This window comes from Pungitius pungitius, unplaced genomic scaffold (assembly GCF_949316345.1).
Source record: "Pungitius pungitius unplaced genomic scaffold, fPunPun2.1 scaffold_161, whole genome shotgun sequence".
Classification (NCBI taxonomy): Eukaryota; Metazoa; Chordata; class Actinopteri; order Perciformes; family Gasterosteidae; genus Pungitius; species Pungitius pungitius.
This window is the reverse complement of record NW_026909857.1, coordinates 55-14648: the sequence shown is the minus strand read 5'-3', so window position 1 is coordinate 14648 and position 14594 is coordinate 55. Positions and strand designations below refer to the sequence as shown.

The following is a 14594-nucleotide window of genomic DNA, read 5'->3' as shown; positions in this document are numbered from 1 at the left end:
GAGAGAGAGAGAGAGATAGATGTCGAGTAGTGATTCATCTGAGGTAATTTTTTAGAATTCACCACTTTGTGAAAGAAAATCACTGAACTCAAGTCCTCAAAATATCTCAAATGTGGCAATTATTGACATTAACATATCAAACGTATACGTTAAATGACATTAACGATGCGATGTTAATGTTTTTGATCAGTGCTGTAAAATATCCGGCCGACTGCTACTGTCCCTTTAAGAAAGTCACCTGACCAAGTGGGAAAACCCGTTGGAGGAAGCAGGAAGTGCGTCTAGCGAGGGAGACGAGAGGAGAGCCCGAGCCCTTTAACACAACACAACACAAAGAAGACGACCAAGAGAGCAAAACAAAGTTTCAACAAATTCATCGCCATGGCAGGAATTAAAGGTATTAACTCGTAGGCGTAATGTTCCAGTGAATAGCTGAGATTTAACGTCACGTTAGTTTAGTTACGCTGGCGTTAATGCTTCACATAATGCAGGACATTAGTCTTGTGTTGTTGTGTGGAACAATATTTGCTGGTTAATTTCGAAAAGCTTTCAAATACAACACCGCCGAAGGACAATGACATGTGTTGCGAGCTGCGACTTCAGTTCAGGCATTTAGTCATCGACCTGTTAAGTTCAAAGCCTTTTAAATGTGTCTTAAAAGTTAACTTCGCATTCAAGCACTTTCCTTAGCGAGCGTTACGATTTGTGATTTGTGCATCGTTTGTGTTCCAGCGCTGGTGGGTTTGTCCTTCAGTGGTGCCATTGGACTTACATTTCTTCTTCTGGGCTGTGCGTTGGAACAGTACGGGTATGTGCTTTGCTGTCGTTTATGTCAATGGGTCACGTGGACCTTCGTCAACATGCAACATTGAGACTTTCTGTGTAAAGGCAGCCGACGGATGCGGGAAAAAAACCCACAAACAGTTACAAAAACTAGACAAAAGTTTTCTTATGATGTCTCTCAAAAGTATCTTTTACCAGAGCCAGCCTGACCTCTGAATGCACACACGTTTAAAACTCCTTACTCTCAGTTCGTTTGAAGGCTTTAGGATTATAAACCGCAAGCCAAAGCTGAGATAACTTTAATGTCATTAGGGCTATTTTCGGACTAAGTCCCATTAGACATTATACAACTGTTTTTAAAGGCAGACTAATACTCCTCAACAAGTAAACTGGGCTTGGTTTCCTCAATGTCCATGTCTCGGTGGTTTGCTTTGGCACTCTGGTATTAAACCGTAGACTTAAGCCATGGTACGTCATGAAATGTGGACGACGCTTTGACTGTTCATCATCTCTCTCTGTAGGGTCTACTGGCCGCTGTTTGTGCTGATTTTCTACATATTGAGCCCCATCCCAACCTTCATATCCAGACGCCTCAGCGATGACACTGACTCCTCTAGCAATGCGTGCAGAGAACTGGCCTATTTCTTAACAACTGGCATTGTGGTATCATGTTTCGGACTTCCCATCGTTCTCGCCCGCACCAGCACGGTGAGGTCTCGCTCTACGGCCGCCATCCTTTGCTCAGCTGGCATTTGTTTTGGGTAGATGTGTCACCACATCAATTGCTAGTATACTTCAAATGCACTTTTTCTTGGACTAATTCCTGATGAATTTCTTCCTTCCCACAGATCCAGTGGGGTGCCTGCGGCCTGGTGATGACCGGAAACGCTGTCATCTTCCTCACCATCTTTGGTTTTTTTGTTGTGTTTGGGGGTGGGGACGACTTTAGCTGGGAGCAGTGGTAGGGCGCTTTCAGACATTGGACAGATGGACGGACGGATGGGTAGGTGGATGGGCAGGTGGATTGCTGAATGGATAGCCAGCAGACTGAAGGGTGTACTTAATAGGGGGTGATGCTCCTGTACATTGTATGCTGCAAGAATGTCACATTTACCAGGTTTGTTTTCAGGCAAATTTATACGTTAAAGGGTTTTGTAAACAACACCACGTACCCCGTTGATGTGCCTTATGTCTAGGACCAGACAGACACTAGTGCCTATTCACCTTAACCTTATTTTAGCTTGTCTCACCTTTTGTTTTAACACTTAAATCCCAAAGCTTATTGCAGCCGCCCGCTATTTCACTACGCTTCAGTTAATCAGCATCCTATTCGGATCCTAAAGAGTGACATGTAATGTAAACTGCAATGCTCACTGCATTATCTGTCCTCATTGTTCAATGCAGGATTGGCTATACTGAATTATGGTTTGCTTATTGCTCTGCTCTTTGAAGTATGAAGGCAGAGCAAGTTCGCTTCATCCAAGCCACCCAGTTGTAGGGCTCCATATCAGGTAAAGATATCTTTGTATGGAGATTGTGTGTGTGTGTGTGTTTGTATATTTGTTGTTTTCATTTTGCTACAGAACTGTAAAATCTTACCTTTCGTTCTTGTGCAATTGTTTACAATCTCACCAAAGATCCTTTCAAGTGCAAAAATGTTCAAGCGCTGTGTAGTGAAAATAATACATCTGAGATTCTTAAGATCTAAGAGTCTCAATTATTGCTTGAAGAAGCATCCGTATTCATTTTATGCTCCTGCAGATGAAAAAGAAATTCATACAATTATGCCACTAGGAGCATGATATTCATCTGTGAATGATTATAGACTATATACGTTTTGGGGCAGTTGTTCCTAGGGGCTTACCTGCTAGCTCATTTGTGAGTGTCTGTCATCAAGTTTATAAATAGATTTTTAGACTTTGTTTGGAGTTAGACTTGGTTTTGTCATCAGGGGCCTTTGACATTTTTAATTGTAAAATCAATAAAACGTAATCATGTTTCATGTGATCGTTACCAGTACTTTTAATGAGGTTCGGAAGGTTGCATGGTTTATCCCACTTGACTATCACAGAACATTTGAATTAGTGTCCTGTATAATTTCTGATTTCTCAATTCCTTAACTGCTTTTCGGGGGAAATATTATACTGTATGTCTCTGAACTGACATGTAAGAAAGCTTTCTATTGTGACTGCCCACACTAACGAGTTCTGAAAGAGCTCTCAAAGTTTATTTTATAGCCTCATGGTAACGTTTTGTTTTCTAACATTGATTAAAGCTTCCTGTACAATGAAACAAACTGTCTTATTTGTGTACTGCAGGTGGATTGAGATCTTGCATATCTAAAGTATGCCTGGGAAGTCGTGATGGATACATGTGCACTGTATTCCACAGCAATGGTGAACGTAGCCAACCACCAGACACTGACCGAAAGATGGGGAGGAGTTTTGTGTATTCTGTCTGCGCAGTCTCTTATACAGGCCTGGAATTCAGGTGTAAGGAGACATTTTGCAAAATTCAACAAGAGGTGTGCAAAACAGCTCCATGTTTTCCTGAGCAGCACACCATTTTCACTGAAAAACATCAGCCTGTTTTGATCTTTCCAAACTAGGAAACATAAATATTGAATACATCATCCACAGCGGTGCAGTTGGGTGTAGGCTGCATAACAAGAGTCTAACAGCCAGGATTCTCTATTCAAGGTTGAATAGCGTTTGATAGAAAACCAGCGTGCAGCTGCATGCCACTTGGGCCGTTGACTCTCGGTTGGTGTGTGCGTGCCGCACCCATTTGCACGTTAAGCAGAGTACGTTTCCCCCCACGCTCTCTGTGAATGAATGATTATTTCTATAAAAACCATCTGTGTTGTTGCCTCTAGTGATTAGAGCAAGCGTGTTTGGACTAACCTCCCACAGAGAGGTTAGCTGCTGCATCGGTGCTGCGGGTTAAAAAGATTTTAAAAAGTGAGTGTGTGCAGTAGATAATGTGTACTCCACACTGCGTAGAAATGCTTGGTTGTGTCAAGTTTAAGAAATGAGTTGACATATTTAAAGATTACAGTTGGTCTTTGGAGGTCAATGAAAAAGGATTTCAATGAAGTTGCTATGGGTAAAAAAAATCACAAAATGAACTTTCAATTTCAAAGTCTTGCTGGAAATGTAGAAATGCTAATCGAATTGCCGGAGGCTATTCCAGAGGCATTGCACTGCGCACATCTGGACTTGAAATACCCCCATCGCTTCAAGATGTGTGAACATGCACTGAACAGCCTGGCAGAGTTGAAAATGTTGGGAAGACTTAACTAATGATTTCTCTTAGTGACAGTATCTCAAGCAACGTTACTGTAGAACGCCAAAGAGCGTGTGACCCCCGCAGCAGGGACGCTGCATGGAGTTATCTGAGACGGAGATGCAGACCTTGGAGAACACTTGATGGACGGCTTGTATGTCTTTTTCATAATTTCGGAGACTCAAGATCTTCGACCTTGATGCATAACTTGTGTTTATGTCATCTCCACTAAATTTGGAGGCTGAGACGCAGACTTTGAAGCAACTCGACGCACGTCTGTGTATTTTTATACAGTATTTAAGTAATTAACGTCCATGATATTAAATAAAAGATATTGGACAAGAAATCTCAATACCCCCAAATTGTGATTTGCACTGTGCCAGGCTAGCCTATCAAAATAGAGTCAGGTTGTTGAAGATTCTTTTATGTGCTACGGTAATTGTGATCAAGGCAAATATATTTTTTTCTTTTGGAAATTACATGTTTTACAATAACAATACTTCTATTCTTTAACAAGACATGTACTATTTGAAGAACTGTATTTCATTTTACAGTTAGATGATGATTTCATTCTTAGACTTGCCAGTTATCTACTGCTCAGGTCAAGATTAGCCTGTACATATTTGGAAAGGAATAGAAGGTATTTGATCAACTGTGGCTGAGTTAGAAATTCTTACGTAATGCTCCTATACTATTGATATGGGAATGAGAATATGTGCATACATCCCAAAACCCATATCATGGCAAATTAGTAACACCGACTATACTTGGACTAGGTAGCACTTTATTAGATGATGGCATTTACTTATAGCACTTTATAATTATATTTTTATAGTAGTTTGGCTTTCTTTAAAAAATTGTACTTGTTGTTGATCTGAGTCTATACTCATGGTTGAATACACTAATTATAAGTCGCTTTTAATGAATGAATGAAAATGAAAAGATATATATTGATTGTCTATGGAGAAAGTGATAAGATAACTTTGTTTTTATTCAATGTGAGATAGAGTGAGACAGAACAAAGGATGAAAGCCCAGGGACACCTATTCATCACTTTTTCAAGACAGCTGTTGCTTGGCAACAGCAAAGGCATCAAAGACTATTCACTCGGGTCTTGAACCCTACACATTGTAGCACAGAGCATCCCAACCACATGCAGCACATGACGTAGTATAGCTGTGAGATACTGTAATATTACAGATAGATCCGTGCTATGTATGTAATATGCCATGGCATTTTACATAGGCTACCAAATCAAAACTTCTGACCATTGTTGGTTTAAAAGCTCCGTGTGACCGGTGAGACCGGTGGACGCGGGGCGACCGGGGGGGTGGCGGGCGGGGCATGTTGTGCGGGGCGCGTCATGGGGCGGGGCGGACCGGCAGCCATTGGTAAACGGAGGGACCTGCGTCGTCGGTGTCGAAGCCAATCGATGCGCTCTCGGGGTCGGGAATGGGAACCAGCGCCAATGGCACAAAGGGAACCGGAGAGAAGCGGGGGACCACGGTTCAATCTCCACGAACGCTTCAGCGCACGGGACAGCGGATACACCCCCCCCCCCCCCCACACACACACACACTCCCCCCCGGTAAGTCTGCACGGAACCATCCTGCCGTGAGGAAATCATTGCTCCGAGCGAAACAGGGGAGAAGAAATGTCAATTGTGCAAATATCTTTTTTAAATCGTTCGCATCGTGTAATAATTGTGTGAATTTCAAAGTTGTGGACATTTTCCATCGAATGATAACCGGGGAGGGGGGGGGGGGTGTGTTGCGATGTTCGGGCGGCATGTTTCCGTCAGTTTGAGCTATATTTTAATCTTAATTTGTTCTATCTTCCAGCGTGAAGCCACTCAAACGTGTCGAGTTGCACGCCGAAAGCTCTTTTGATTCAGTCCTGTCACGCAGGCTTTGCGCGTGCACGCGGGCTCTCGGGCTCTCGGGGCGTCTCTCCTCCGTCCGTCCGCCCGCCGGCTGGATGGTTCACTTTGACTCGGCGCGTCCTGTCTGAAGCTCGTCTCCGGATGCTACTCTGGAAACAGCCTCCACGGAACGCCTGCAGGGAGGTCAGACGAGGTAAAAGCCCGCTCCCACTCCGTGTTTCCACGCACTGTTGGGGGAAGGGGATTGTGTTATTGATTGGCTTTGAAATACACTTGAATTTGGGGCAATTAAGTTTTGGAGTGGTGCAAAATGTAGACATTGGAGAGGTTTGCTGGAGTGGTCCGTGTTGAATGAAATGATGCACCAATCAGGGTCCATTTAGCAATGAAGTCAAGGTGAAGAGCGGTCCACTATTGACATCCACGGAATGAATTGCACTGGCTTATTTCACTCATGAGTCGAACTCAGATTCATATTGGTGTTGCAACTCAATGAGTCTGACTAAATATCCAATAGTGACCTTTAGTGTGTGTTAAAGGCGAGACTGTGGTTTATTGGAATTTATTATTGTTTCTTATTCATCATCTCCAGGTCATTTGGCGTCTGCCACACGGTCACCCTGGATATTAAGTGAGATAACGTTACGAGAAAACCCAAACTGTGCTCCAGTGCTCAAATGCAAAAAAGTGACAGGTATTGTCAGTGCAGCTGAAACAGAATACATTTCAAAATGACCTTATTGTTTTCACATGTTCCTTGAAAATGTGTTAACAAACTTTCCAACATTCACACCCGATGTCTTATTTCAACTTGAGGTGCTCCGTGTGAATTGTGTGCGGCATAATGTCGTACAGCAGAACCATGAAGCTCCCCCCCCCCCCCCCCCCCCCGAGGGCAGAAAGAAGCAATTACGAGTGTTGGTCACAGCACAGCAGTGGATCTCACTCACGAACATCGCCATCCGAATGTCTCTGCGACGACATCCCAACTGCTGCGGGACATCGGCTAAAATCCGCTCCCATCTGAAAGCGTCGACCCTTTTAAAACGTATCCATTTCCTTTTTTTAAAAACTTGTTTATCTTTAATTTTTGATATTCTGTTTTTTTTACAGCTGTGAATCATCACTTTTGTTTCTGACGCAAGGCTCTTGTGTTATGCCACCGTGGTAACCTTTCCCTTCCGGTGACACACTGGCGTTTCCTTCCCTTTGAGGCTAGCTGGCAGCCTTTCTGTGCGTGCATGTGGCGCCGCGAACTCATCGGGACCACCGTCCTTTTGTTCTCAGTCAGCGGTGAAACAACACCGTTACCGTCCAGCTTCCCGTCCAAACGGGGCTGTTGACTCACTTACTGGCTGGTCGGTGGCTTTACACTTTTTTTTTCTTCTCCCCCTGTCGCTGAGCGCTGATGCTCCAGATGACGAATGAACGCGGTGATGGCGGTGAGCTCTGCAGACTGCTCCGAGAGTTGGTCATAGCAGGAACTGAGATTAGTTCACTTCATTTGATTGTAGATACAGAAAGCTGTTGTGTGTGTGTGTGTGAAGGTTTCAGTGCGCGTCAACACACTGGATGTTAATCTGAACTGTGACTGTGATACCACTCATGCATTTACTGGACCAGGAGGAGCTCAACAGCATTTCTCAGGGCTTTCACGGTTGCAGCTGCACACTGTCCTGTGATCATATTCTTCTATTTACTGATCGGAGATCGTGTGTGAATACATCCGTGTGTATTGCCTTTCAGGGGTAAATATGGGGTCGGTTTGTGCCGTGATGTGAAATTTGTTACCCCTGTTTGTCTTTCAGGTTGGACGGTCTGCTGACTTGAATATCCGCCCGTCCCTCCTCTCTACTCTGGCTTCGAGGAGAAGAAGAAGCACCAATAAACCTTAGAAGTAAGAACGATTTATTCGTTGGTTTTCAAGCAGAATAAGTTAGATCTCCATGCATTATGGAGCTACTGGTTGAGTCAGTATGCAGCACATCAGATTGCTCCGTATTAAATATGAACCTTTGCAGCATTTGTAAGCTGGGTACCACAATCCACATAGAAAAGTGTGTGTCCTAACCGACCCGACACGCTTCCATTTCATTATGTATCAATCCACCGACTCCTTAGTAGGCCATTTCAGAAGATGGGGAGGCCGTTAGGGGTTCCAAATATATAACTGATGGACACCAGCATCCCTAGTTATGGTTCTCCAACATGCACATATGTACATTTAACAATAAAGGGTTAGTCTTGCGCGTTCCGTTTTACCACAGTCTTTTTTTAACACTGCCCAGGACGAATCACAATTTCCTCTCTCGTGGTATCCAGTAGATATGGGGGAAATTGCTCAGTCTGGGGAGTCCAGGATTAATATTGAGGAACAGCCCCCCTCAGAACCAGCATCACTCCCACAGAGACCCCTTGGGTTGAGTGCAGTGCTGTGCATATCACACTTAAACATCCCGCTTTCTACGTCTATTGGACTTATTGACAGTATCATTGACCCGGGCTCCCAGTCTGCCTGCGAGCGCGCCACTTTCACATCAGACAGATTCCACTAATTGGCCACCACGCAGAAGGCTCCCGTCTAGCTCTCCTCTCGCTTCCAATGTAGTGGTGCATCAGGGGAAAATGACTGTGGGGCGCCGTTCCGATTCTGATTTGTTGATTGAGTTTTTGATGGCCTTTACTGGAAGAAACCCCTGCAGGCTGCAGCACATGGAAAATAAACATTATTATTCATGAATTTCCCATCCAAATGATTGACTTTGTTTGTTACGGCGCACTTTAACCCGCGCATTTACAGATGAGTGTGTATTGGGAGAATGTTCTTGCATCCTGGATACAGATCCCCCTGATTGATTTACTTCAACCTCAACCTTCTCTCAAAGGTTCATGTCTGTCTCCGGTGCCATCAAAGGGGTTTACGGCCATGTTGACACGGAGGTTGCCAACTGGTGACACTCACCAAAGGCCCCCTCTGTGGCCCGAATCCTGTGCCAGGCCTTCTGTTCCCTCCTTACTCTCCCCGAAAGCTTGAATCCTTGTGGGGGCCAATGGCACCGTTTGTGAAAGGATAAGTGATGAAGCACTTCAAGCACATCACCTCAAATAGACGTTGAGCCCGGTGATTTGAATACGTCGGGGTACATTGTTTATGTGTGTGTGTGTGTGGGAGTTTAAATGTGACAGAATGAAATTATTGGGCTGTTCAGCTACTTCAATCAAGTGAGTCACAGTGGACATGTGTCCTTGCCCACTAATTATTCTCATTTCTTTCCTTTGTCTTTTAACTAGATTGATAGGTCTTTGACGCCATCACTAGATACGCATATTGCATTAAGATTTTTTTTTACCCTTTTTTGTCTAATTATAAGAGAGGCGGGAGGACATTATCTGTGATGAATGAATATTATGACCAAAAGAGTCCATGGTGTATTAACGAATCATTATTACACCATTATCAGGCAGATAATAGATAACAATATCATAAAACATAAAAGATTTAGTGCCAGGGAGCCGTCGTCCATTAACTTTGACCATGTTTGAGCACCGAGTAAGGTTGACGTAAACCGGGTCCGCCTCCTCTCCTGCCTCCGGAGTCCTGCGTTCTGTCCGCTGAGCCGCCTGTCAAGTGCAGCTTGATGAATGACCACGAGTGCGACAGGAATTAAACACAAAACCCCCCCCCCATCAAAGTAGATCCACGGGGGCTACTGGCAGCCACACGTCCCTGCTCCCCGTTTCCCTTTGTGTTATGACCAAAACAGGCCTTTTCTACTGTCACCTTGAAAGAGCATCTGTCTAATGACTCGACTAGGGATGATATTTGCTACAGCAACAGGACAAACAGCAGATCAATCCCCAAACGCTCTTGTGACACGTGACCCAGTGGAAACAGTCTCTCTCCCTCGCTCCCTCTCTTTGTCCCTGTACAGTAGGGCAGTGGGTTCCCTGCATGTGGCCTCCATGCTGACGTCATCTTTCAACTGCCACAAATGTGTTTTGTTCCTCAACAAACTCCTCTCAGTCCCTCTCTACTTGCACTGAGAGAACATTGAACATTTACCGATGCATTCGCGCTTTGCTTTGATTCACGACACGAATCCCTCTCGCAGCTCTGTTGAACTGGTAGGTCAACTCTGTCTGTCCCGCTCTGGCCTGTAGATGTAGGGACAATACTTTTAATGAGCTAGAACGTATGCGTTATTTTAAGAACGTTTTTATTGCAAGTCTCCCAGCTGCAGAGAGCTGCTTTGTGTGTAGAACATTCCCACACAAACAGTGTGGGAAGGAGGGATGAGAAAACCGTATTGGGTTAAAACTCATTGCTGCCGAAATATTGATTGTTATAATATGTATGTAGTGTATGAACACTATTACAATGGTGTCTTCAGTTTTGATACAATCTGCACATGGGACTGAAGAGGCTTGACATGAATAGCAATCAGCACTCAGGCGATACAGCTAGAACTTGGGAGTCTTTAAATGCCACTTGGGTATACAGTGTAGTAGCAACATAGCGGCTCAGTTTATACAGAAGGATGTGAACAGACATATCTGATATGTCTGGTCACATCCTTTGGTTGCGTATTTATCTTTACATCAAATTATCTTGGTAATCTAAAGGTTCGATTTGTCATACAGCTTCGAATGTCTTCATGTTTTCATGGAGCAAAGATATATAAAAAAAGACTGGTAGTTTGCAGACTTTGTTCTTTTTCTTCTATTTGCTTCTGTCAACCGTGGTCCTCTTAACCTTCAGCTACATTTCTGGAAGATTACAAATCGCATAGAAACAGCAATGCGACACGTTGCCAGTAAAACGAATCCAGTGAGATGCGATGCACTAAAATATGAGGTGAAATGTGAGCCGCGTCTCAGGTCAGATAACCGAGTTTCAGCCCTTTCAGAGAACCACAGCATTTCTTTTCAAGGACGGAGAGAAAAGCTATTTGACTGTTAGATGTATTTGATGTGATGATGGAACTTTTATTTAGGTCTCACTTTGGTGCAGAGGTGTACAAGAGATATCTAGACACTGAACATCAGTGCCAAAAGGCAATTTTAAAATGGCGGTGGACAAATGATGCCATCAGGTGTGCCTTCGGTGGACATCGGGCTTCACATTAGCCCCCCTCCACGTGTGAGTAGAGTGCTCCAGAAAATTGCCTCCAGTAAAAACCAATGGGATTATCTCATGTTATTTTTGTATTGTAATTGTATTATTACGTTTTTTTGTTTAGCAAGACAACCATCACATATTAACAGCACGTTTATGCTTTTTAAAGCTCTATCCAACTGAGATGAGTAAAACATCACTGTCGTTGCCCAGTTCTCCCAAATAAAGGGGGATTCATTTAATGTTCCCAAAAACATCTCTCTTTTTTAACCACTTGCCCGCAAGTGCAATTTTAAAAACAAATAAAAGCTTAAAAATTCACAAATGGGGTTTTGTACTTGTATTTAGTATTTAAAAACGCAACAATCTTTGTGCTAACAGACCTTATTTCCAGCACCAAAAACCCCCTTAGACTTAAGGGGAACTGTAAGTGCATAAATGCTAACTCATCCTAACTCATCCCGAGGCTGAGGATTTCAGCACCGCTCTTTTGAAGCTGATGTGCTGCTGTTTGGCCCGACAGACAAAGAGCGTCTGCTGCAGCTGTCAACGTGTCTCGTGACCAATACTTTATAACTTCTCCATTTGGCACCCGCAAGTTTTCACATAACTGGGTGTTAACAAATCCATTACCTTTGAGCCACCGAGTTGTATCTCCTGGGTGAGTAAAGTCGCTTTGCTTAATACGTGCCTGGTACTGCATGTCCTTTAAGTTTTGTTCTTAATGTTGAGTTTGAGTGACCACTGTGAAGTCGATTCATGGAGGTTGTTGCACACGAATGGCTTTGAAAGCTCAAGCCCCGCATGATTATCTCAAGTATTCTTTTTTCAAAAGCCACCTTTGTGTGACCGTCCTTCGACTCGTTAACGCCTATCCGCGACCGACTCGCCCTCCACCGCTCTCCTCTGCGCACGGCGCTGTGTGACATGGATCTTCTGGTCATAAGTTCTCACTGCCGCCAGAATGCAGCCCTGCTGACCCGTGATTTGAACGGCGTGGCTAAAGAGCAAACATTGGTCGTCATTGTCGCGCTGTGAATGGCATGTGAAGGGTTCGATGACGGCAGGCGGCATACACAGCAGATGCCTTAAATAACTCTTCCTTATAGCCACATATCGATTCTAGGACGGTTCAGCCTTTTAAAGCTTTAAAAAAAGAAAAAGAAAAGAGGGGTCAGAGAGACCGGAGCCTTTGACCAATGAATTGACTGACTCTTAAATGTTGATTCTTGCCACTGGCAGTTTGAAACCGGCATGTCTCATGTGTTTGGAGGAGGTGGCGGTGATGTGAAGCTTCACCTCGGGACAAAGCACATTTCTTTTTAAGCAAACATAGCCACTCGCCCCCCCGAAACGTAGGCAAGGAAAGATCTACGAGCCCAATGTGATCAGAATCAGAACAACGGAGCTGCAACCAACGGGTTCAATTCCTACGGATTTAATTGAATGAATTACCCTGCACATTAAAGAGCATGGCTTCATTAGTATTTGTTATATATAAGGCATCTAGTTCAATTTGAAAACTAAGGATGAATATTGATATTCTATTGATTTGAGTTTGTTTACAACTATTACAATACTTCAAAATATATATTGATCTTAATCAAAGTGCATGTCAGACGTTATTTGTGAGGTTCTGGACCTTTGCACGAGGAAATATTCTCTAACTGGACCTCGCTGAATTTCAATTTAACGCCCCTGGCTTAGACAACAAATCAGTTGTGACCAATTGATTTTCTCTAAATTTCTCGTTTTCGGTGCAGCTATCTTTTTTTCTTAGTTCTTCGGGAAGACGATGCAATAAATCTGCTCCTTCATCTCAACCGTGGGCCCTAGACAACACACTCGGACGCCTACATATTTAACGCGACCCACCCTGGAGCGCTCCCCCCGAGCCGAAGGCCCCCGGCCGCTCATCTGGAGAGCCGCCCGGCGGCCGTGCATCCCGCCGCCCGCTTCACATTAACGATGGCGTGTGGGTGGAGGCACAGACGGCCACGATGGGGATGACGCTTTGCTGGGGTTAAAGAGACGAGAGGTCACTTGAAGCTTGTTTCTCTAAGAGGCGGAGAACAGCTTTTTCAATCCGGGGGATGTTTTGTCCATCGAGGTCCTTTTTGATTGAGAGGTCTTTTAGGTTTAGGGTTGCAATGTTCTTCAGAGACTCTGGATCCAGCCCTGACCTTTTTCCCAGGAGCGCTGTAGGGCGAAGTGCTTTGGAACAAACATTTACCGTAATTACTTTTAATAGGCTTCCTGGGGAGATGCTTTTTCTTTTTTTTTTTTCTTATATGGGGCCTCTGGTTTTTGGTAGGCGATGAGCATATAAACTGATCACTGACTTCAAAGTCGGTCTTCTCTAAAAGAAAATTAATCTAGTCCAAAAATCTTGTTTGAAGGGTACTAATTAAACACTGGGGATTATTGAAAACAAGGCCAATCACTGACTAAAGATCTTTCATAAATGCAAACCATTGTGATGTAGATAGATAGTGAAAATAGATAGAAAAGATATAATAAAAAATAGAATAGATAGAAAAAAATGTGCAACCGTACAAGATGTCAAATGGATTGTATTTCCTTACACGAGATTACACGTGACAAGTGACAACTCTGCTTTTCACAAGGAATGGTATAATGTATTGATGTATTAATGATTTCCACTGAAATGATTAAACCCATTTTTGATTACAGGAAATTTAATTTCTTGGAAAATATCTTCTGCAACAATTGTGTTTGAGAGAATCATATTTTAAGACCTTATTTGACAGATGGTGATGCTGCAGAAACATCATGTCAATTCAAGCTTCAGAAGAAACATTAACGTCATTAAAATACCAAACTCTTAAATCTCCGACACAAATGAATTGTGCATCGCCTCATTCCTGTTTATCGTTATGGTCGCAATAACCGCCTCATCCTAAACATCTACTTGAGACCTCCCAGTCATAAAGCATGCGTACTTTAAATTGTGTCTTTGAGAAACCCATAATGGACACGTTTCTTCAAACTCGTACATTATTAACAACTTTGCTCTCCTTTTCCTGTCGGCACCACCTGCTGAATATCAGATGCTCAAAAAAATGAAATCCCTTCACTCTGCTGTCATTTTAATTTCATGTCTCTTGTTTTCACAACGCCGGAATACGCGCACATACAGTACAGGTGCATTCAATTGGTATTATTGAGGAGTGTGTAATTGCAGAATTTAACTCAGACGTTCAGGCGCATACACCATGCATCGTTTTCATTGGGAATTAATGCAATAGGCATACTAATACTAGAGCTTTAGAAATACAAATTGCCTCCTTTTTTAATACACTGCTCTCCACAAAGTGTCAGATTGTTCAGTGTTGCATTAATGGTGGGATTGAGGTCATTTACTTTTATCCTCTTTTTTTTCGCACAGCCGTTTTTGGTTTGAGAACATGTTGTATGTAAGAAGTTTGTCATTACTAATTCCAATATTTTAAATATATGTGTATACATTTTCTTCTTATACACATTACAATGATACGATAATACAAT

The 14594-nt window shown here is 43.3% G+C and overlaps 1 protein-coding gene and 1 long non-coding RNA gene across 2 annotated transcripts; both read left to right on the top strand.

Annotated features, from left to right (window-relative positions):
• Window positions 1–246: 246 nt before the first annotated feature.
• LOC119203291 (leptin receptor gene-related protein) lies at window positions 247–3098 on the top strand. The gene is made up of 4 exons (XM_037457155.2): window positions 247–397; window positions 733–808; window positions 1305–1491; window positions 1632–3098. The coding sequence occupies exons 1-4, from the start codon at window positions 382–384 to the stop codon at window positions 1746–1748; spliced, it is 396 nt and encodes a 131-aa protein (XP_037313052.1). The 5' UTR covers window positions 247–381; the 3' UTR covers window positions 1749–3098.
• Window positions 3099–5689: 2591 nt separating this feature from the next.
• LOC134116190 (uncharacterized) lies at window positions 5690–13653 on the top strand. Its single transcript, XR_009948539.1, has 3 exons — window positions 5690–6143; window positions 7759–7847; window positions 12830–13653. It is a non-coding gene; the product is annotated as an uncharacterized LOC134116190 (long non-coding RNA).
• Window positions 13654–14594: the final 941 nt, after the last annotated feature.